Raw genomic sequence first — 22,558 nt, forward strand, 5'->3', positions numbered from 1 at the left:
GGCATGATTCCTGGGCCAGAGGCCTCAGGCCTGAGCGGGGGCCAGAGCCAGTGATCACGGGGAGATGGGGGTCCCCTGTCCAAGCCTGACACCTCTGGCGGAGGCGTCAGGCCTGGGCAAGGGGCCGATCAGGCGATCGGAGGGTGATGGGGGTCTACGCCTGTGGCAGAGGCATCAGGCCTGGGCAAGGGGCCAATCCTGCGATTGGAGGGTGATGGGGGTCAACGCTTGAGGGCTCCCAGTATGTGAGAGGGGGCAGGCTGGGCTGAGGGACACTCCCCCACACCCCCCCCCCCAGTGCACGAATTTCGTGCACCGGGCCCCTAGTCTATCTATATAAAAGGCTGATATGCTAAGTACCCGACCGTCTGACCGGTTGCTATGATGCGCACGGATCACCAAGGGACAGACGCTCAATGTAGGATCTGCAGAACTGCAGTGACTTGGCAGCAGCAGTCCCCTCGAAATCTGAGAGGAAGGAGCCTGATTCCTCATAGGGCCACGTGATTCCACCTTTGGCCATAGGTTATGTTGTTGCTGGGGCACTGTTGGTTCTGAATCTGGTTTACTGCACACTTGCATTTGCATTCAACACCCTGTATGACAGCAACTTTGCAGAGTGCCCTCTTGTACTCGGGGCCACTTGGGAGATGACAGAGGGCCAGTTTCAGCCTGATCCCCGTAGGCCAGGCCCAAGGACCCCACCTGCTGAAGGGCCCCCCTCACTCCACAGATGCTGGCGAGGGACAGCAGGAGGTTGGCTCCAAGCATGTTCGGCCTGTCTCTCCCAGTCCCGCCCCACCAGCCACCTTCTAATTAATTTCCTTTCAATGTGCATGAATTTGTACACCAGGTCACTAGTAGGCAATAATATTCTCACAACTAAGGATGTAGGATGGGTGCAAGATTTATCAGGATGATCAACTTGTTATATAATGTACATCTGAAACTAATATAATATTGTATGTCAACTGTAATTAACATATAAAAATTATTTTTTAAAAAATAGCCAAAGCAGTTTTTTTCTTTTGAGGCATTGTCTATTATTCTTTGCCAGAGGCCCAGTGCATGAAAATCTGTGAACTGGATGGGGTTCCATTAGCTCGGCCTGCATCCTCTTGCATTTACCGGTAGGCGGACATCCCTCTTGCAGTCCCCCTCGCTCCTTACCACCACCTGCTTGCTGCTCCTTACAGCTCAGTTTGCTGCTCCTTAGAACTGCTGTGGAGGCAGAATAGGCTCCCACCACCACCACTGCACTTTCCAGTCATGAGCCCAGCTTCTGGCTTGGTGGCAATCCCACTGTGAGAGTGCACTGACCACCAGGGGGCAGCTCCTGTGTTGAGTGACTGCCCCTCGTTGGTCGGTGCACATCATAGCGACCAGTCATTCTGTCATTCGATCGATTTGCATATTCGCTTTTTATTATATAGGGTTGTTGACAGTATTATAGATGTCCCCCAATTTTCTGCCAAAGCAATCTTGGCTGCAGGCATCACATTTATTGATGTCAAACTACACTGCAAACTATAGTAATCAACACAATACTATAGTAGCATTAGAACATACACATAGAGCCCTAGACAGTCTGGCTCATTGGATAGAGCAATTTCAGTCAAGGGAACATATCTCGGTTGTAGGCTATTCCACGGCCCAGGTCTGGTAGGGGCGTGTGAGAAGCCAACCAATCAATGTTTCTCTCACATCGATATTTTTATCTGTCTTTCCCTCTCTCTTCCACTCTCTAACAAAAAAAAAAAAAATCAATGAAAAAATATCCTCAGGTGAGGAATAAAATAAAACCACATAGAGAACCAAGGTGGCAGCATTGATAAATGCTGATATATACTGCCTCCCACAACTACATCAAAATTATAACTAAAATACAGAATCACCGTCATTCAGAATGGCCTGAAAGATGGATGGATGGAAGCCCTACAACTAGAGAAGTAAAGAAAAAAGTACATAGAGACTGGGAGGGGGAGCAGAGGTACAGAATATGTTAGTCCAACACCCATGTGTAACTTTTTTTTTTTTTGTCTCTGCAGGGCCACTCATGAGGAGCAAGGGGTCCCAGACCTTAGCCCAGGGTTCCAGAGCTGAGAAGAGAAGTCCCTACAACTTCGGACTGTAAAAACCAACAGGGACTGTGGCTGACTGACATGGAAACTGCTGGAGACCCAAGTGTTCCTTTTAAAGGATCGGCACAAAACTTACTTGAACTTGATCCCTCTGAGCTTCGGCGCCAGGTGGTGTTGGGGGACCCAGAGACAAATGGGGAGAAATTGGATTGTCTGGCATCAGGGAAGGAACTCAGGGGTGGCTTTCTCCCAGATGAGGGTGCTCGCCAGGAGAAATTGTTCCTGTGCTGGGACCTCACCTATTGCAAAGCTGACTAGCAGCGGCCACATCTGTGTCCATCAGTCTGGTTCATAGTTTGCTCCACCCTGGTGATTCCTGAGACCCTGCCCCATCAATATGCAGCCCCACCCAAGCTGTTGCAACTACAGTGGGAGGGTTGCTGTGCAGGAGAAATTCCTATGGAGCAGGACTTGCTTCAGTGGGGCTTTGATGCTCACTGAATCTGCCCCTTGTGGATGTGTACAGTTGTAATCTGGTATGGTGTGACACGGTCCACTGGGTGCACTGGCTCTAGGGCCTGGAGGTCAAGTCTTCCCAGTGACACCAAAAGCATTCAAGGCTCAACTACAAGACTGTGCACACAGCTCACAGAGGGGCTCACCTAGAAGTGCCCAGCTTACGTGACTGGGGAGGCTGCGCCACTGTGCAATACAGGACCTGCTATACACAAGGCCATTCTACTAATTCCAGGAAACACAGCAGTTCTACTTAATGCATAGAAACAAACACAGGGAAGCAACCAAAATGTGGAGATAAAGAAACATGTCACAAATGAAAGAAATGGAAGAAAGCAAACTACTAGATACAAATTCAAAACCAAGATTATAAGATTACTCAAGGATTTTCATGAAGTTTCAAGGGACTTAGTGAGACTTTCAAGGATCTTTAATGAGAATGTCAAAGACATGAAAAAGGACCACTCAGAAATTAAGAATACACTAAATGAAATAAAGACTAATTTACAGGGATTCAACAGGAAAGTAGAAAATTCCAAAAATCAAATCAACAACTTAGAATATGAGGAAACAAAAAACACCCATCAGAACAAAAATAGAAAAGAATCCAAAAATATTAAGATAGTGTAAGGTGCTTCTGGGACAACTTCAAGTATACCAACATTCGCATTTTGGGGGTGCCAGAAGAAGAGAGAGAACAAGATATTGAAAGCTATAATTTGAAGAAATAATGACAGATAACTTCCCCTACCTGGTGAAAGAAATAGACTTACAAGTCCAGGAAGTGCAGAGAGTCCCAAACAAGATGAACCTAAAGAAACCACACTAAGACACATCATAATTAGAATTCTAAGGTTTAAAGACAAAGAGAGAATTTTTAAAGAGAAAGGCAGTTAGTTACCTACAAGAGAGCGCCCATAAGACTGTCAGCTGATTTCTCAAAGGAAACTATGCAGGCCAGAAGGGTGTGGCAAAAAAATATTCAAAGTGATGAATAGCAAGGACCTACAACCAAGATTACTCCATCCAGCAAAGCTATCATTTAGAATTAAAGGTCAGATAATGAGCCTCCCACACATGAAAAAGCTAAAGGAGTTCATCACCACCAAGCCAATATTATATTAAATGTTGAAGGGTCTTCTGTAAGAAGAGGAAAAAGAAAAAAGTGTATAAAAAATATGCACAGCCCTAGCTGTTTTGGCTCAGTGGATGGAGCGTCAGTCTGCGAACTGGAGGGTCCCGGGTTTGATTCTGGTCAAGGGCACATGCCCAGGTTGCGGGTTCGATCCCCGGTGGGGAGTGTGCAGCAGGCAGCCAATCAATGATTCTCTCATCGTTGATGTTTCTCTCTCTCCTCATTAAAATGGCAATAAATACATTATCTATCAACAATTAAACCTAAAAATCAAAATAAACAAACAAGAAATCTAATGAACAAAATAAACTGGTGAATAAAATAGAATCAGGGGCATGGAAACATGAACAGACTGATGAAACTCAGAGGGAAGGGGGAGAGGAGGAAGGAAGAGATTAACTGAAGATCTTACCTATGGTGGTAGGGATGGTAAAGGCCTGGGAAGGGACAGGGTGGGAACTGGATAGTGCACGGATGGAAAAGGGGGGCATCTGTACTACTCTCAACAATAAAAATTAAAAAATAATAGTACATAATAAAAAACAAAATAAAATAAAAATGATTTAGACTTGGACCAATAATTTTTTTTAAAAAAGGAAAACATATACATAGATGATTATCTCTCATCATTGATGTTTCTATCTCTCTCTCCCTCTTCTTTCCTCTATGAAATCAATAAAAATATATTTTAAAAAATATTTAAAAAAGAATAGAATAATCTATTGGGGAAGAATAGTCTCTTCACAAATGGCATTGAGAAAACTGGATAACCACAAGCAGAGAATGAAACTGAATCCCTATCTTACGCCACTCACAAAAAAATTAACTTAAAATAGATCAAAGACTTAAACACAAGAATTAAAACCATAAAACTACTGGAAGAAAACACAGGGAGAAAGCTCCTTGACATTGGGGTTGGCAATTATTTTTTGTATCATAAGCAACAAAAGCAAAAATCATGTATAACAACAGCACACTAAAATTTTTCTGTACAGCACAATAAACAATCAACAAAATAAGGGGAATCAACAAAATGAGAGAAAATATTTGCAAACCATCTATAATAATAAAATGGTAATATGCTAATTAGACCAGACATCCTCTGGACAAAGCCAGGGCCAAGTGAAGCCCAGGTCCCGGGTACTAGAGGGAAGCCGGTGCCAGAGAAGGAAGGCCTACTCTTGCACGAATTTATGCATCGGGTCTCTAGTCTTATATCCTAATAAAAGAGACACATGGTAATTAGCGTACATCCCCTACCTTTCCCATTGGCTAATCAGTGAGATATGCAAATTAACTGCCAACCAAGATGGCGGCTAATTTGCATACTGCAGGCAGGGAGGGCCAGCTGGAGCTGCTGTCTGGCCTGTGTGGTACCTAAGCCCCAATGCCAGCTCGGACCCCAGTGTGCGGCTCTGAGTGGCGGGGGCCTTGGCGGCTCGAACAGCCGCCTAAACCACGTCCCCAGCTGCCCTGTGTGCGCCCTGGGCGGCGGGGGGGTTGGGGGGGGTTGGCGGTGCGAACAAGCCGCCTAAACCACGCCCCTAGCCAGGACCCCTGTGTGGGGCCCTGGGCAGCAGGGGTCTTGCTCTGTGGGTGATAGATGGCGGCGCCCCAACCCTCTGATTGGCCCTGCTCTGTGGGTGATAGAGGGCGGCGCCCCAACCCACTGATCCGCCCTGCTCTGTGACAGGGGATGGTGCCCCAACTCCCCTATCGGCCCTACTCTGTGAGTGACGGGGGGAGCTCCTCAACCCCCTGATGGGCCCTGCTCTGTGCGTGACAGGGGGGGGCTCCCCAACCCCCTGATGGGCCCTGCTCTGTGCATGACAGGGTACGGAGCCCCAACCCCCCTGATGGGCCCTACTCTGTGCATGACAGGGCGCAGTGCCCCAACCCCCTGATTGGCCCTGCTCTGTGCATGACAGGGGGTGGCGCTGCAACCTCCCCATCGACCCTGCCTTGAGTGTGACAGGAGGCGGTGCCCCAACCCCCCAATCGGTCCTACCCTGAGCGTGACTGAGGGTGGCATCGCAACCTCCCGATTCGCCCTGCTCTGTGCATGACAGGGGGCGGCGCCCCAACTCCCCAATCGGCCCTGCTCTGAGCCTGACCAGGGGCTGCACCTAGGGATTGGGCCTGCCCTCTGCCACCTGGGAGCAGGCCTAAGCCAGCAGGTCGTTATCTCCCGAGGGGTCCCAGACTGCAAGAGGGCACAGGCCGGGCTGAGGGACCACCCCCTCCCTCCCGAGTGCACAAATTTTTATGCACTGGGCCTCTAGTTATATAATAAAAACCTATTATGCTAAGTGTATAGTTGCCCATACAACCAATCAAAGCATGATATGCTAATGATATGCTAAGGCCGCTCAACTGCTAGCTATGATGTGCACTGACCACTAGGGGGCAGACAGTCAACCGATTGACCAGTCACTATGACGTGCACTAACCACAAGGGGACAGATGCTGCGACCAGTAGGTTAGCTTGCTGCTGGGGTCTGGGTGATCAGGACTGAGTAAGATGGGCTGGATATGTCCTGGAGCTCTCCCGCGGACCCTCTCCAGCTAGCCAACCTCCCTCGTCCCTCCCCAGCCCTGTTGGTGCACCGGTGGGGTCCCTCGGCCTGGCTGTGCCCTCTAGCAATCTGGGACCCCTTAGGGGATGCTGGAGAGCTGTTTTCGGCCTGATCCTGCAGGCCAGGGTGAGGGACCCCACTGGTGCACAAGTTCATACATCAGGCCTCTAATACTTGATACTGAGTTAATATCCAAAATACATAAGGAACTCACACAATAGCAAAGAAGCAAATAATTCAATTAAAAAGTGGGCACAAAGAGCTAACAGGCATTTCAATCCAAAGATATCCAAATGGCAAGGAAGTACATGAAAAGATGTTTAATGTCACTAGTCATTAGGGAAATGCACATCAAACCACAATGAAATACTACCGCAGACACGTGTTAGGCTGGAAATCATAAAAGACAAGAGGGAACAAATGTGGTGAGATGTAAATTGACAAAGACACTATTGAATACTGTAGGAGGTTTCCTCAAAAGATTTAAAATGCAACCACTGTAAGATCCAGTAATACCACTTCTGGGAAAAATAGGGTATCACAAAGATACATTCACCCCATGTTCACCATATCAAGATATGAAAGCAATCTAAGTGTCCATCAATGAATGTATGGATAAAGATGTCTCTTACACATGCAGACACAAACACCCAGGCACAGGTATATTATCCAGACACGAGAAAGATATCCTGACATTTGTGACAACATGAATAAACCTGGAAGGCATTATGCTAAGTGAAAGATAGAAAATAAAAATACTGTATGATCTCATATTTGAAATCTATAAAAGCCAAACCAATAGAAAGAGTAGAGTGATGTCTGCCAAAGGCTTCATAAAGGGCGAAATGAAATGTTGGTCAGAGAATATAAACTTCCAGTTATAAGATGTTATAAGTTATTATCCCAGTTATTAGTTCTGTATGTTGCCTATAGTTATTTTATTTTCTCCTTTGGTTCCATTTATTTTACATTCATCTGACAAATGTTTATTGGTGGTCAATGCACTCCCAAAGCAAACCTTCTGTGGTCACTGCCAACAGCCGGCCAACTGGCCAGCCCAAATCAGGCCCAATAGTTGGCCAGGCTGAGGGACCCCACCCATGTATGAATTCGTGCACTGGGCCTCTAGTATAGTATAAATCATTTTGCAATACATAAATGGTTCAAATCATTATGCTGTACCATTTTTACAATGCTATAGCTCAATAAATCTAGGAAAAACCTAGGTACAAACAGAAGTAATATTGCTGAAATGGTGGCGTAAGGACTTTCTACAATTCACTCCTTTTCAGAAAGTGGAAAAAATAGTCAAAGGCAATTTTATCTGAACTTTAGAATCAAATGCTTACAATATTCTGATAGTTTATTCCAAAAAAATGAGAATCATTTTTAGTAAGTACAAGCTTTGTAGTGTTTTACACCTTGCTCTATTCCCATCTCTGTGCCCTAGTTCCAAGCAGCCAATAAAACCAGCATCCAGTAGCCACTGGAGGGGCACAACTATTTGGAGATCCTTCAAAACACAATTTTTAGAGAACTGTGTGGCACTTCCTGAAAACTCCCACTTTAGAAATTATTTTATCTTATTAAAAGCTTATTACTAAAATTTTCCCCCTCAGGCTTTTATTCAAAAACTAGGGGCCTAGTACACAAAATTTGTGCATGGGGGCAGAGGGGGGTACACTGTCCCTCAGCCTGACCTACACCCTCTCCAATCTGGGACCCCTCAGGGGATGTCCGACTGCCAGCTTAAGTCCCTCTCACAATCCAGGACCGCTCACTTGCCTGCCTGCCTGATCGCCCCTCACCACTCTGCCCGCCAGCCTGCTCACCCCCAACTGTCCCCCCACCAGCCTGATCGCCCCAAATGCCCCCATCCATGGCCTGCTCACCCCCAACTGCCACCCCCTGCTGTCCTGATCACCCCCAACTGCCCTCCCTTCCTGGCCTGATTGCCCCTAACCACCTCTGCCTCGGCCCCACCACCATGGCTTTGTCTGGAAGGACATCCAGAAGGTCTCCCTGAAGGTCTCCTAGTCTAATTAGCATACTACCCTTTTATTAGTATAGATAATTGTGGCAATTTTTTAACACTACAATGGTTTTATGTGATGACAGTTGAAGCAAGTACCCGACTGAAAAACTTCTAAGGAAAACTTTTGGAATGAGATATCCATAGAAGATTTGAAAAGTCTAACATATTCTTGTCATATTCTTGACAAGAAGTATATTATGTCAGATGCCATTTCCTTAATAAGCTTTCTAGTACTAAGAATATTTTAATATTTTACTAATTTTGAATATATCAGTTCACTCTTGTCTTCATGACTGTATGCTTTAGAAAAATCTAGATAAAAAATATGCAAAGGGCTGAATAAATGGCTTAATAGAGACTTGGGAAAGTCCAAATCTCCCATCATTGACCTTGAGAATCTACATAAGCATAAAATACAGACTAAAGCAGGCTGTCAACTGCTTGCTTGAAAGCAAATACCAACATGCACACAATCCATATGCAAAGGTTGGGGGGGTTACTGGTTTTAAAATCTCAGTCCCAACCTGAACTGTCCACTAAGTCAACTAAGTATTCAATGGGCCACACACAAGAAAAAATACAGACCATTCAAAAATTGGTTTAGAAATGTCACTAACAAACAATAGTAAGACAAATCCTGGGAGAGGAAATCTAATTTTCAGTCTTGCCACATATTAGCAATTTCTAACTTTCAACAACAAAATAATTATAATACACAAAAAGAAACAGGAAAGTGTGTTCATTGGTAAAAAATTGTTAGACAATACAAACTGTTTCTGAGAAAGCCCAGAAGTTGTACTTAAGAATTCACATTAGATATTATAAATAGTTAAAAAACTAACGAAAACTAAAAATATTTTTTTTAAATTATGGGAATAATATTTCACTAAATAGAGGAAATCAAGATAGATTATTTTGAAAAATGTTAAGTCTGGAGATGATAATTGGAGGAAGTACCCTCCATATGCCTCATTCCAACAATTTAAAATAATCATACAGAAGATCAATAACAAAACACTGAATAATTACAAAGCAACTGGACCTAAAAGGTAGCTTTAGAAAACTGCATCTAATAACCAAATAAAACAGTGACACTTTCAAGATCCTAACATGATTAAAAATATGGTTATATGTTCCAATAGGTAGAAATCAAATGCATATTACTAATGTATATATAGTCTGATGGCTGAGATAATAAAGGGAAGCTATCATACTCTTTTCTAAGTGCTCTTCTCAAATTTATAGCATATACTTATATAATACTGTTTTGTAACTACTGAAGCACGTGCCTTATCCTTCTATCATACAGTAAACCTTTTGGAGCATGGAAGGTTTGACTTTAATTTGGCTGTATCCCCTAGAGTAGCAATTTCCTGGACTTAGAGTCCTTTAAATTGAAAAAGAAAAATTGGTGAACCCAACATAAGATAACTTTTGTTTTCAAAAGTAAAATCTTTTATAAAAGGAACCACTATATCATTCTCATTTCAGAAAAGGTAATTATGGAAAAATATTTTGGTTCTTGAAAGCACCACAAAATATCTATTTATCTTCTAATTTCACCATAGAACAATAAATATTTCAGCCTGCATCAATAATATTTCAGACTGGAATCATTCCCTGGAATACCTAATACACTGCCTGGATTACAACTGGTTTTTAAATAAATTAAAAACAGAATGAACTTTGGTATTTACCCCAAACTTGTAAGAGAGTATTGCAGATCACATTTAAAATAAAAACAATATTGAACAATGAACAACCAGATGTCCCACAAAAAGCATGAACTATTAATCACTGTGGAAATTATTCTGAATTAGGAAAACGTCATAATCGTAAACACAACTTGTCCTTAGTAAATTTTGATGACAGAATGGTAATTAGACATAATTGACTAGAATTGGTCAAATATGTTTATACTAGAGGCCCCATGTACAAAAATTCATGCACTTGGGTGGTCCCTCAGCCCGGCCTGTCACAGTCCAGGACCCCTAGGGGGATGTCCAACTGATGGGTTAGGCCCATTTGCTGGGGGATCGGCCTAAGTTGGCAGTCATTCCCTAAGTAGCCCTTGGAGAATGTCCTACTAATGGCCCTTAGTCTGACATCCTTAGCACTGCGGTGGAGGCAGGAGAGGGTCTCCCCCTGTGGAAGTGCACTGACCACCAGGGGGCAGCTCCTGCATTGAGCATCTCCCTTCTGGTGGTCAGTGCACATCATAGCAACCGGTCATTCCCAGTCATTCGACCATTAGGGTCAATTTGCATATTACCCTTTTATTATACTAGTATAGGATTATATATTTTAAATATTAATGATTTATTAAGTACAATTATACAAAAGAAATGTAAATGTAATTATTACCTGATAGTCTCGCAGACCAACCAATATAATGTCTGAGGTATTTATCCAAACCTATAAAAGAAAATTTATTGCACATTATATCTAAAATAAAAACAAAAAATAAAGAACAATGTTAAACCATTCTTGTCACAAAAAATATGTACTATTCACCCAGTGTAGGAAAAATATACAAGGTTAGGAAAAAATTATATTATATTACAGTTTTCTGTGAGTGTGTAATAAATATGGGATGAAAAGACCTAAACATATTATCTACCATATCCCAATTTAAACTTCCCTAATATGCACAGCTGTTTTCCTTAAACTAATATCTAATCAAAGAAAATGCACTATATTTAATAACTAGTCTCTTTGGTCTCCTTTAAACCGAAAACAATTCTCTAGCTTGTATTCCTTTACTAGAGGCCCAGTGCACCAATTCGTGCATGGGTGGGGTACATCCCCCCTCATGGGGGCCAATAAGGTTGGGCCGGGGGCGCAGGCTGTTGGCCGGCCAGCCCCACTACCAATAAGGGTGGAGAGAGCCGATTGGGGGCCAGGCCGGCTGAGGAGGGCCACACCCCTCAATAGGTCCAGTTGGAGAGCCACAGTGCACGTTATAGCAACGGGTTGTTCTGGTAGCTTGGCTTTTATATATATACTAGGGGCCTGGTGCACGAAATTCGTGCACTGGGCCGGGGGGGGGGGGGAGTGTCCCTCAGCCCAGTCTGCCCCCTCTCACATACTGGGAACCCTCAGGCGTTGACCCCCATCACCCTCCAATCGCCTGATCGGCCCCTTGCCCAGGCCTGATGCCTCCGCCAGAGGTGTCAGGCTTGGACAGTGGACCCCCATCTCCCCCCAATCACTGGCTCTGGCCCCCGCCCCGGCCTGAGGCCTCTGGCCCAGGAATCATGCCTGGGCAGGGGACCCCCATATCCCTCTGATCGCTTGCTCCACCCCCGGCCCAAGCCTGATGCCTCTGACCCAGGCTTCAGGCCTGGGCAAGGGAACCATCATATCCCTCCAATCCCCGGCTCCGCCCCCCACCCAGGCCTGATGCCTCGGCCAGAGGAGTTGACCCTCATCACCCTCCGATCACCAATCACTGGATCGGCCCCTTGACCAGGCCTGAGGCCTCCAGCAGAGGTGTCAGGCCTGGGCAGGGGACCCCCAGCTCCCCGCGGTTGCAGGCTCCGCCCCTGCCCAGGCCTAACACCTCTGGCCTAGGCGTCCGGCCCAGGCAGCGGGGACCCGCAGTTGCAGCGGCCCCGCTATCGCGAGCTTCGCTTTAGGCCCAGGCAAGGGACCCCTAGCTCCCGGGACTGCCAGCTTCGACTGTACCCAGCTCCCATCGCTGGCTCCACCCCTACTTCCTGCTATCACTGGCCAGGGCGGAAAAGGCGCCTGATTCTCCGATCATGCCTTTGCCCTGCCCCCCAGCTCTTAGCTCCCCGCTGGGTTTCCGATCACTGTCAGTGGCAGGGGGCTTCTTCCTGCTTTCCCTTTCGCCTCCCTGCATTGTGCCTACATATGCAAATTAGCCGCCATCTTGTTGGCAGTTAACTGCCAATCTTAGTTGGCAGTTAATTTGCATATAGCCCTGATTAGCCAATGAAAAGGGTATCGTCGTACGCCAATTACCATTTTTCTCTTTTATTAGATAGGACTAGGGGCCCGGTGCACGAAATTTGTGCACTGGGTGTGTGTGGGGGGGAGTGTCCCTCAGCCCAGCCTGCCCCCTCTCACATACTGAGAGCCCTCAGGCGTTGACCCCCATCACCCTCCAATCGCAGGATCGGCCCCTTGCCCAGGCCTGACGCCTCCGGCAGAGGTGTCAGGCCTGGGCAGGGGACCCCCAGCTCCCCATGGTTGCAGGCTCCGCCCCTGCCCAGGCCTGACACCTCTGGCTGGGGCGTCCGGCCGGGGCAGCGGGGACCCGCAGCTGCAGCGGCCCCGCGATCGTGGGCTTCGCTTTAGGCCCAGGCAAGGGGCCCCTAGCTCCCGGGACTGCCAGCTTCGACCGTGCCCAGCTCCCATTGCTGGCTCCACCCCTACTTCCTGCTATTACTGGCCAGGGCGGAAAAGGCACCTGATTCTCCGATCATGGCTGGGGGGCAGGGCAAATGCGGTCCCAGGGCTGCCTTTGCCCTGCCCCCCAGCTTAGCTCCCCCCTGGGTTTCCGATCACTGTCAGTGGCAGGGGGCTTCTTCTGCTTTCCCTTTCGCCTCCCTGCATTGTGCCTACATATGCAAATTAACCGCCATCTTGTTGGCAGTTAACTGCCAATCATAGTTGGCAGTTAATTTGCATGTAGCCCTGATTAGCCAATGAAAAGGGTATCGTCGTACGCCAATTACCATTTTTCTCTTTTATTAGTGTAGATATATATACTAGAGGCCTGGTGCACAAAAGTTTGTGCACTCACGGGGGGTCCCTCAGCCCGGTCTGTACCCTCTCACAGTCTGGGACCCCTTGGGGAATGTCCACCTGCTGGTTTAGGCCCGCTCCCTGGGGGATTGGGCCTAAGCTGCAGTCAGACATCCTTAGCGCTGCTGAGGAGGCGGGAGAGGCTCCCGCCACCACCGCTGTGCTGGCAGCTTCCCTTGGGGGGTGCACTGACCACCAGGGGGCAGCTGCTGCATTGAGCGTCTGCCCCCTGGTGGTCAGTGTGTGTCATAGTGACAGTCATCCCAGTAGTTCTGCTGTTAGGGTCAATTTGCATATTACCCTTTTATTATGTAGATTAGAGGCCTGCTGCACTGGTGGGGGCCAGCTGGTTTGCCCTGAAGGGTGTTCCGGATCAGGGTGGGGGTCCTGCTGGGGTGCCTGGCCAGCCAGGTGAGGGGCTGAGGGCTTTTTTCAGGCTGGCCACACCCCCTTCAGGGTGGGGGTCCCCACTGGGGTGCCTGGCCACCCTGGGTGAGGGGTTGATGGCTATTTGCAGACTAGTCAAGACCCCCAGTAGGAACCCTCATGCCATGGGGGTTTGGCCAGCCTGGGTGAGGTGCTTATGGCCATTTTCAGGCTGACTACACGCCCCCAGTGACCCAAGCTCCCAGCCTCTCCTTTTTTTCTTTTTTCTGGGATTTATTTATCTTCTATAATTGAAACTTTGTAGCCCTGAGTGGGCCCAGAGCTGGCCAGGGCAGGAGGGAAGCTTGGCTTCCTCCGTCACCGGGGGCAACCCAAGCCTCCTGCTCGCTCCAGCTCCATGGCTGCCACCATCTTAGTTGGGTTAATTTGCATACTTGCTCCTGATTGGCTGGTGGGCATGGCTGGTGGGTGTAGTGGAGTGACAGAGTGATGGTTAATTTGCATCTTTCTTTTATTAGTGTAGGTATAGATTTCATGGCATAATTTATTTATGAGTCCACTTTTTTAAAGTGTTGTGTTTTGTGTTAATCTTCACCTGATGATATTTTTTCCATTGTTTTTCAAGGAGAATAAAAAGGGGGAGGAGAAGGAGGGAGAGAGACAGAAAGAAACATCAATGTGTGAGAGTCAATCCACTGGTTACCTTCCACACATGCCGAGTGGAGGCAAGGAGTGAACGTGCAATCCAGGCATGTTCCCTTGACCAGGAATCAAACCCGTGACCCCTCAGGATGTGTGCAGATGCTCTAAACACTTAACAACACCAGCCAGGGCAAGAGCTATTTTGTAGGATCTGTCTCATTGTTTCCTCAATATTATATTCAGAGCAATCTTTCTAGGAGAAATACAACACAGATAAAGCAAATAATTCTTTGTAATATACTTTTCTACTCGAGGCCCAGTGCATGAATTCGTGCCTGGGTGGGGTCCTGCCGGCCAGCCCGATTGGGGCTGATATGGGCCAGCCTGCGGGGGGGAGTGGCCGTGGGATATTGGCTGGCTGGCCCTGCCCCCCATTGAGCCAGTTGGCCAGCCACAGTGCGCATGATAGTGACCGGTCGCTTGGCTTTTATATATATTGACTAGAGGCCCGGTGCACAAAAATTTATGCATTCGGGGGGGAGAGGGGTCCCTCAGCCCGGCCTGTGCCCTCTCGCAGTCTGGGACCCCTTGGGAGATAACGACCTGCTGGCTTAGGCCTGCTCCTGGGTGGCAGAGGGCAGGCCCAATCCCTAGGTGCAGCCCCTGGTCCGGCTCAGAGCAGGGCCGATGGGGGAGTTGGGGCGCTGCCCCCTGTTATGCACAGAGCAAGGCAATCGGGAGGTTGTGATGCCACTCTCAGTCATGCTCAGGGTAGGGCCAATTGGGGGGCTGGGGCACCGCCCCCTGTCACACTCAAGGCAGGGTCGATGGGGAGGTTGCGGCACCGCCCCCTGTCACGCACAGAGCAGGGCCAATCAGGGGGTTGAGGAGCTCCCCCTGTCATGCACAGAGCAGGGCCGATCAGGTGGTTGAGGAGCTCCCCCCTGTCACGCACAGAGTAGGGCCAATAGGGGAGTTGGGGCACCGCCCGTTCACACACACAGCAGGGCGGATCAGGGGGTTGGGGCGCTGCCCCCTGTCATGCACAGAGCAGGGCCGATCAGGGGGTTGGGGCACCGCCACTGTCACACTCAGGGCAGGGCCGATGGGGAGGTTATGGCTCTACCCCGTCACACACAGAGCAGGGCCCGTGTGGAGGGGGGCGGGGGGTGGGGGTTAGGGGTTGGGGCGCCGCCCTCTATCGCCCACAGAGCAGGGCCGATCAGGGGGTTGGGGTGCTGCACCCTGTCACACAGAGCTGCAGGGCGATTAAGGGTTTTGGGTGCTGCCCCCTGTCACGCTGATCCCGGTGCCGGGAGGCCTCACGGCTCTGCTGATCCTGGTGCCGGGAGGCATATTACCCTTTTACTATATAGGGTAGAGGCCTGGTGCACGGGTAGGGGCTGGCTGGTTTGCCCTGAAGGGTGTCCTGGATCAGGGTGGGAATCCCCACTGGGGTGCCTGGCCAGTCTGGCTGAGGGGCTGAGGACCGTTTTCAGGCTGACGGGTGACTGAAGCTCCCAACTGTTCCATTTTTTCTTCTTTTTTTTTTTTTATTCTGGGCCAGCTTTAGCTCTGAGGCCTCGGCTGCCAAAAATAGTTTTCTGGCCTTTGTTTACCAACTGTATTTGATACAATGTTGCGGTCTGGCTGGCTGAAGCCTGGCTGAGTAAAGCAGATTTCTGGGGTTTTTTTGCTTCTATATTTGCAACATAGTTGCTTAGAGTTGCAGCTGAAAGGCCGGCAAGGTAGGTGGGGGAACGTTGGAGTCCTCAGTCACTGAAGCAAGCAAGCCTCCCTGTTCGCATCAGCTGCCTGGCTGCCGGCCGCCATCTTGGCTGGCAGTTAATTTGCATATCTCCCTGATTAGCCAATGGGAAGGGTAGCGGTCGTACGCTAATTACCATCTTTCTCTTTTATTAGATAGGATATATATTGATTATGAAAATTCCCATTGAAGACCTTATTTTACATTATCTTATAAATCACTGTTATTAGGATCATCTTTGGAAACTCAGAAAAATGAGTTGATTGGCCCATATAAAACAGAACGACTCTTAAAGTAAAACAAACCTCTACACCTACCTTCTTCCTCAGTTTTCCTCTGATATGACATAACCTCTTTACACCATCAAAACACATTGCTTCTAATCGTCCATTTCCCAACATTTTGATTACCTGAGCATACTCTGAGGTGGGTAAAAAAAAGAGAATATGACATACTATTCAATTTTTCTTAAAATGTTAATAAGTGAAATTAACATAGCTGACAACTTCATTTTTACTACTCAATTCAGGTCAAACTATTTTTTTAAAAGGTAAAAATTGATAAGCAAAATGCGTATTTTACCCTAAGAGAACTTTTTCAAGGAGACACATGTTTTAATAAAAAAAAAGAAAAGAAAACCATCACATTCTTTAATAATTTTTAAAGAACTTTAATTCTTTAAAGTCCGTGAATTTGAGGGTTTTCAATTCTGAATTCTATTGTCATGTTATGGTAGAATTCTCAGATGACTTCTAAGGTTCTATCACGTGGTGTACATGCCTAGTATAATCTCCTACACTTAAGTGGAGATGCAACTTTTTAATATAATGGGCTAGTCATATCCTTAAATAGGTTATGATAGGTTGTGTCACATGGTAAATGGTGATGGGGTAGTCACCTCCATGACTATATTACATTATATAAAAGTGGAGGGGGGTTTGAAGTCAGAAAATTAGAAGTATGAAAGGCTATGGAATGAGCTATGCTACGATTGTTATCAGCCTACAAGCTAGCAAGCAAGAGAACAAAAGTGTTATTTGTCCAACCACAGGGAATTGAACTTAGTCAATAAAAATGTGAAGTTAGACCCTTTAGCATTTCTTGCATTGCTGGTTTGGTGGTAATGGTGGTAATATTTTAATTATCTACTTATTTTAAGTAAATCAGTTCATGATTATATGCTCTCCTCACATTGTCAGAATGCCTATCATCAACAAATCAACAACCGACAAGTGCTGACAAGGATGTGGAGAAAAAGGAACTCTCGAGCATTGCTGGTGGGAATGCAGACTGGTGCAGCCACTGTGGAGAACAGTATGGAATTTCCTCAAAAAGTTAAAAATGGAATTCCCATTTGACCCCGTAATCCCACTTCTAAGACTTTATCCCAAGAAACCAGAAATACCAATCAGAAAGGATATATGCACCCTTATGTTAACAGCAGCACAATTTACAAAAACTAAGATTTGGAAACAACCTAAGTGCCCATCAACAGATGAGTGGATTAAAAACTGTGGTACATCTACACAATGGAATACTATGCCGCTCTAAAATAGAAGGACCTTTTACCATTTGCAACAGCATGGATGGAACTGGAGATCAGTATGCTACTCGAAATAAGCCAGTCAGAGAAAGATAAATATCACATGATCTCACTCATACGTGTGAGAGAACAACATAAACCAGTGGTGGCGAACCTTTTGAGCTCGGTGTGTCAGCATTTTGAAAAACCCTAACTTAACTCTGGTGCTGTGTCACATATAGAAGATTTTTGATATCTGCAACCATAGTAAAACAAAGATTTATATTTTTGATATTTATTTTATATATTTAAATGCCATTTAACAAAGAAAAATCAACCAAAAAAAATGAGTTTGCATGTCATCTCTGACACACGTGTAATAGGTTTGCCATCAATGACATAAACCAATGAACAAGAATAGATCTAGAGATAAATGGCAGGGGAGAGGGGGCATTAGAGAGCAACCAAAGGACTTGTATGCATGCATATTAGCATAACCAATGGATACAGACACTGAAGCAATTGGGGAAAAGGAGACATATGTAAAACTTTAAACAATAATAAAAATAATCTGGAAAAAAAATAGAATATACTCATCAATAAAAAGGAATGAATTATTTATATATAAAAAAAGTGAAGTCAGAAAAGGATCTCAGGCACCAAAAAGGAAACCTGGATGGCATCCTATGAGACACCTTGAGCAGAGAAACCAGTTTAGTCCTGCCCAGACTTCTTATCTATAGAAACTGTGGAATAATAAATGGATGTTCTTTCAAGCCACTTAAAAAAAAAATTATATAGCCTTTTCCAGCTATACTATTTACTCCCCCCCTTTCAAAGTAAATAAAAGCCTACAAAAATCAATGATTTGTCCTAAATGGAATTTCCATTACAAGCCCTCTCTTATCAGAAATATTTTAATTATCTACTTTTTTAAGTAAATCAGTTCACTCCTGTCTTCATGATTATATGCTCTCCTTTTATACAACAAAGTAACTCATTCCAAAATGTATCATATAATTCTGGTTTATGCATCTTTCTCATTTAGATACTAGCCCAATCATGGCTCTTCTTTCACTCAAAAAACTTTAGGGGCAAAATAGATTAGTTATAAGCTTTTGTTTACTTTAGTATACCATAGCAATTAAGGTTCTTTAAAAAATGTTCCTGATAAAATGTCAAATATTTAACTGAAATATTCCCAGTATACTCAAGAGGCCAACTAATTCTAGTACCCCTAGAAAAGATTGATAAGACATGAGAATTAGAAAGCATGGGTCCTGGCCAGTTTGGCTCAGTGGATAGAGCATCAGTCTGCAAAGTGAAAGGTCCTGGGTTCAATTCTGGTCAAGGGCAAATGCCTGGGTTTGTGGGTTTGATCCCCAGTTGGGGAAGGGGAGGGGGGAACGTGCAGGTGGCAGCCAATCAAATGATTCTCTCTCATCACTGATATTTCTATCTCTCTCTCCTTCCTCTCTGAAACCAATAAAAATACATTTAAAAAAAAGAAAAGAAAGGAAGTACGGGACAGTCTCTTTCTAGATATAAATGATAACACAGAAGAGTGAAAGTGAGGTAATTATAAAATTTCCAGCTGAAACCGGTTTGGCTCAGTGGATAGAGCGTCGGCCTGCGGACTGAAAGGTCCCAGGTTCGATTCCGGTCAAGGGCATGTACCTGGGTTGCAGGCACATCCTCAGTGGGAGATGTGCTGGAGGCAGCTGATCGATGTTTCTCTCTCATCGATGTTTCTAACTTTCTATCTCTCTCCCTTCCTCTCTGTGAAAAATCAATAAAATATATTAAAAAAAAAAATTTCCACACTAACTAAAATTTGTACTACGCACTAACCTCAAAGAAAACCAGGACAAATCTATAATTAAATTGACAGATAAACAACATATAAATTGTGGGATTGATATTGACAGTGAGTCCCTTTTATCACATCCAATGAGCCTCGATTATGCTACTCAGCACTTCTTCAATATAGGGGAAAAGAAGAAAAAAAAATTAGAAAATCAGCCTACACAAGCTTCTAATAGAAGTGAGAAAGATAAAAGCTAAGTAACTGATGGCCTCTCACCAGAAAACATGTTTTACATAACCAATTAAAATGTTGGCTCCTTTGTGCTTTGCATGTATGGCATGAACATTCATATGGTTTTGTTATGAAGTGCTTGGAATTATTGACACAAGTGGAGAAATTTGATATGGATTGTATATTGGGTCAGGACTGTCCAACAGATTTTTCTCTGTTGATGAGGACATTAGATATCTGAATTGAACAATATGATAATCAATAGTTCAAAATTTTTATTTCAATTCACTTAAATAACTACATAGACTAGTGGCTACCACATAGATAGAATAGTACTAGAAAATCGTATAATTTTAAAGGAAAACCTTTTTGTGATAGTTCTACTATTGTTATAAAATAAAAAGAACTTGTTCTTAGGAGATATATGCCAAAGTAATTAAGGTTGAAATCTCTAACTGTATGTAACTAAGGTATCTGTAAGAAAGTTTTATAAGTTAGGAAAAATGTACACGTATACAGTGAGAAAGAAAATGCTAAAAATTAGTGAATCTGGATAAAAATTAGATGGAAATTTATGGGCTCATATTATGACACTAGAGGCCCGGTGCACGAAAATCCGTGCCCTCGGTGGGGGGGTGGGGGGGGGGCCCTCCGCCTGGCCTGCCCCCTCTCACAGCTCTCACAGTCTGGGAACCCTCAGTGGTTGCCCCATGGAGAGCAGGCCTAAACTGTAGACTGGCCTCCCTCTGTGGGAGGCAACCAGCCCATCAGGGGAAGGCCATGCCCTTATCATGCCACTGCTGCAGCCACTGCCAGCTACCGTGGCTTGCCTGAGCCTTGACCCGGCCCTCATTGTCTGAGCCTCAGGCCCTCGCAGTGGCAGCCGCCATCCACAGCCTGCCTGAGCCTTGGACCAGCCCTGGCAGCAGCAGCTGCCATCTGCAGGTTGCCTGAGCCTTGGCCCTCTCAACAACAGCTGCTATCCGTGGCCTGCCTGGGCCTCGGGCAGCGGCTGAAGCTTTGTCTGGAAGGATATCCGGAAGAAGTCTGCCATAGTTAGCATATTACCCTTTTATTAGTATAGACTTCTGTTAGCTTAACATTATTTTTTTAATGGAAAAACCAAATGCTCCAATTTATTATCTTAACTTTTTGTATCTTGGAATACAGTTTTAATCCAATAGTATTGTCAATTATAACATTACTAGAGGCCCGGTGCACAAAAATTTGTGCCCTCGGGAGGGTCCCTCAGCACGGCCTTTGCCCTCTTGCAGTCTGGGACCCCTTGGAAGATGTCCACCTGCTGGCTTAGGCCCGCTACCTGGGGGATCGGGCCCAAGCTGGCAGACAGACATCCCTCTGGGGTGACCAGCCAGGCAGCCCTCAGGGGATGTCCACTTACCAGCAGGGAGCAGACCTAAGCTGCAGTCAGACATCCTAAGTGTTGCTGAGGAGGCAGGAGAGGCTCCCACCACCACCACCGCCATGCTGGCTGCCATCAGCCTGGCTTGTGGCTGAATAGAGCTCCCCCTGTGGAGCACACTGACCACCAGGGGACAGCTCCTGCATTGAACATCTGCCCCCTGGTGGTCAGTGTGTGTCATAGAGACCAGTCATTCCCAGTCATTCTGCTGTTAGGGTCAATTTGCATGTTACCCTTTTATTATATAGGATAGAGGCCTGGTGCACGGGTGTGGGCCAGTCGTTTTGCCCTGAAGGGTGTCCCAGATCAGGGTGGAGGTCCCGCTTGGGTGCCTGGCCAGCCTGGGTGAGAGGCTGATGGCTGTTTGCAGGGTGGTCACACCACCTTCAGAGTGGGGGTCCCCACTGGGGTTCCTGGCCAGCCTGGGAGAGGGGCTGATGGCTGTTTGCAAGCTGGTCAAGCCCCCCCTCCGTGGGGCCCCTTACCTTATGGAGGTTTGACCAGCCTGGATGAGGGGCTGATAGCTGTTTTCAGACTGGCCACACTCCCTTTAGGAAGAGGGGTACCCACTGGGGTGCCTGGCCAGTCTAGGTGAGGGGCTGAGGGCCCATCTCAGGCTGGCCAAGCCCTCGGCAATGGAAGCTTCCAGCCTCTCCTTTTTTTCTTTTTATTCTGGAGTTTATTTATCTTCTATAACTGAAACTTTGTAGCCTTAAGTGGAGCTCAGAGCCGGCTGCAGCAGGCAGGAAGCTTGCCTTCCTCCATCACTGGGGCAATCAAGCTGCCTGCTTGCTCCATCTCCATGGCTGCCAGCTGCCATCTTGGTTGGGTTAATTTACATATAATGACTCAGATTGGCTGGTGGGCGTGGCTTAAGGCATAGCGAAGGTACCATCAATTTGCATGTTTGTCTTTTATTAGTGTACAAAAATTTGTGCACTTGGGGGTGGGGTGGAAGCCCTTCAACCCATCCTGTGCCCTCGCAGTCTGGGACCCCTTGGGGGATGTCCACCTGCTGGCTTAGGCCCAATCCCCAGGGGATAGGGCCTAAGCTGGCAGCCAGGGAGCCCTTGGGGGATGTCCATTTGCCAGCGGGGAGCAGGCCAAAGCTGCAGTCGGACATCCTTAGCGTTGCTGAGGAGGAGGGAGAGGCTCCCGCCACCACCGCTGTGCTGGCAGCCGGCAGCCTGACTTGTGGCTGAGCAGAGCTCCCCCTGTGGGAGTGCACTGACCACCAGGGGGCAGCTCCTGCATTGAGCATCTGCCCTCTGGTGGTCAATGTGTGTCATAGCCCCCTGCGGGTCAGTGTGTGTTATAGTGACTAATCACTCCTGGTCCTTCTGCTGTTAGGGTCAATTTGCATATTACCCTTTTATTATATAGGACAGAGGCCTGGTGCATGGGTGGGGGCTGGCTGGTTTGCCCTGAAGGGTGTCCCAGGTCAGAGTGGGGGTCCCGCTGGGGTGCCTGGCCAGCCTGGGTGAGGGGCTGATGGCTGTCTGCAGGCTGGCCAAGCCCCCAGTGGGAACCCTCATCCCCTGGGGGTTTGGCCAGCCTGGGTGAGGGACTGAGGGCCATTTTCAGGCTGGCCACGCCCCTCGGCAACCCTAGCTCCCAGCCTCTCCTTTTTTTCTGGGATTTATTTATTTTCTATAATTGAAA

General features: G+C 46.6%; 1 protein-coding gene and 1 long non-coding RNA gene across 8 annotated transcripts in view; both read right to left on the minus strand.

Moving 5' to 3' along the window:
- LOC132225546 (uncharacterized) overlaps positions 1 to 22,558 on the minus strand; it is a 170,888-nt gene that overhangs the window by 16,239 nt on the left and 132,091 nt on the right. The gene's annotated exons all lie outside the window — the stretch shown is intronic.
- Positions 1 to 22,558, minus strand: part of LOC132225541 (eukaryotic translation initiation factor 1A, X-chromosomal) — a 61,497-nt gene that overhangs the window by 16,239 nt on the left and 22,700 nt on the right. For 3 of the 6 annotated variants that reach the window (XM_059680633.1, XM_059680635.1, XM_059680634.1), the window contains exons 3-4: positions 16,231 to 16,334; positions 10,708 to 10,758 (exon numbers count right to left, since the gene is read on the minus strand). In XM_059680633.1, the coding sequence (XP_059536616.1) occupies positions 10,708 to 10,758; positions 16,231 to 16,334 (155 nt within the window). The remainder of the gene's footprint in view (positions 1 to 10,707; positions 10,759 to 16,230; positions 16,335 to 22,558) is intronic. The other 3 variants (XM_059680636.1, XM_059680637.1, XM_059680638.1) reach the window with 2 other exon arrangements.

This window comes from Myotis daubentonii, chromosome Y (assembly GCF_963259705.1).
Source record: "Myotis daubentonii chromosome Y, mMyoDau2.1, whole genome shotgun sequence".
Taxonomy (NCBI): domain Eukaryota; kingdom Metazoa; phylum Chordata; class Mammalia; order Chiroptera; family Vespertilionidae; genus Myotis; species Myotis daubentonii.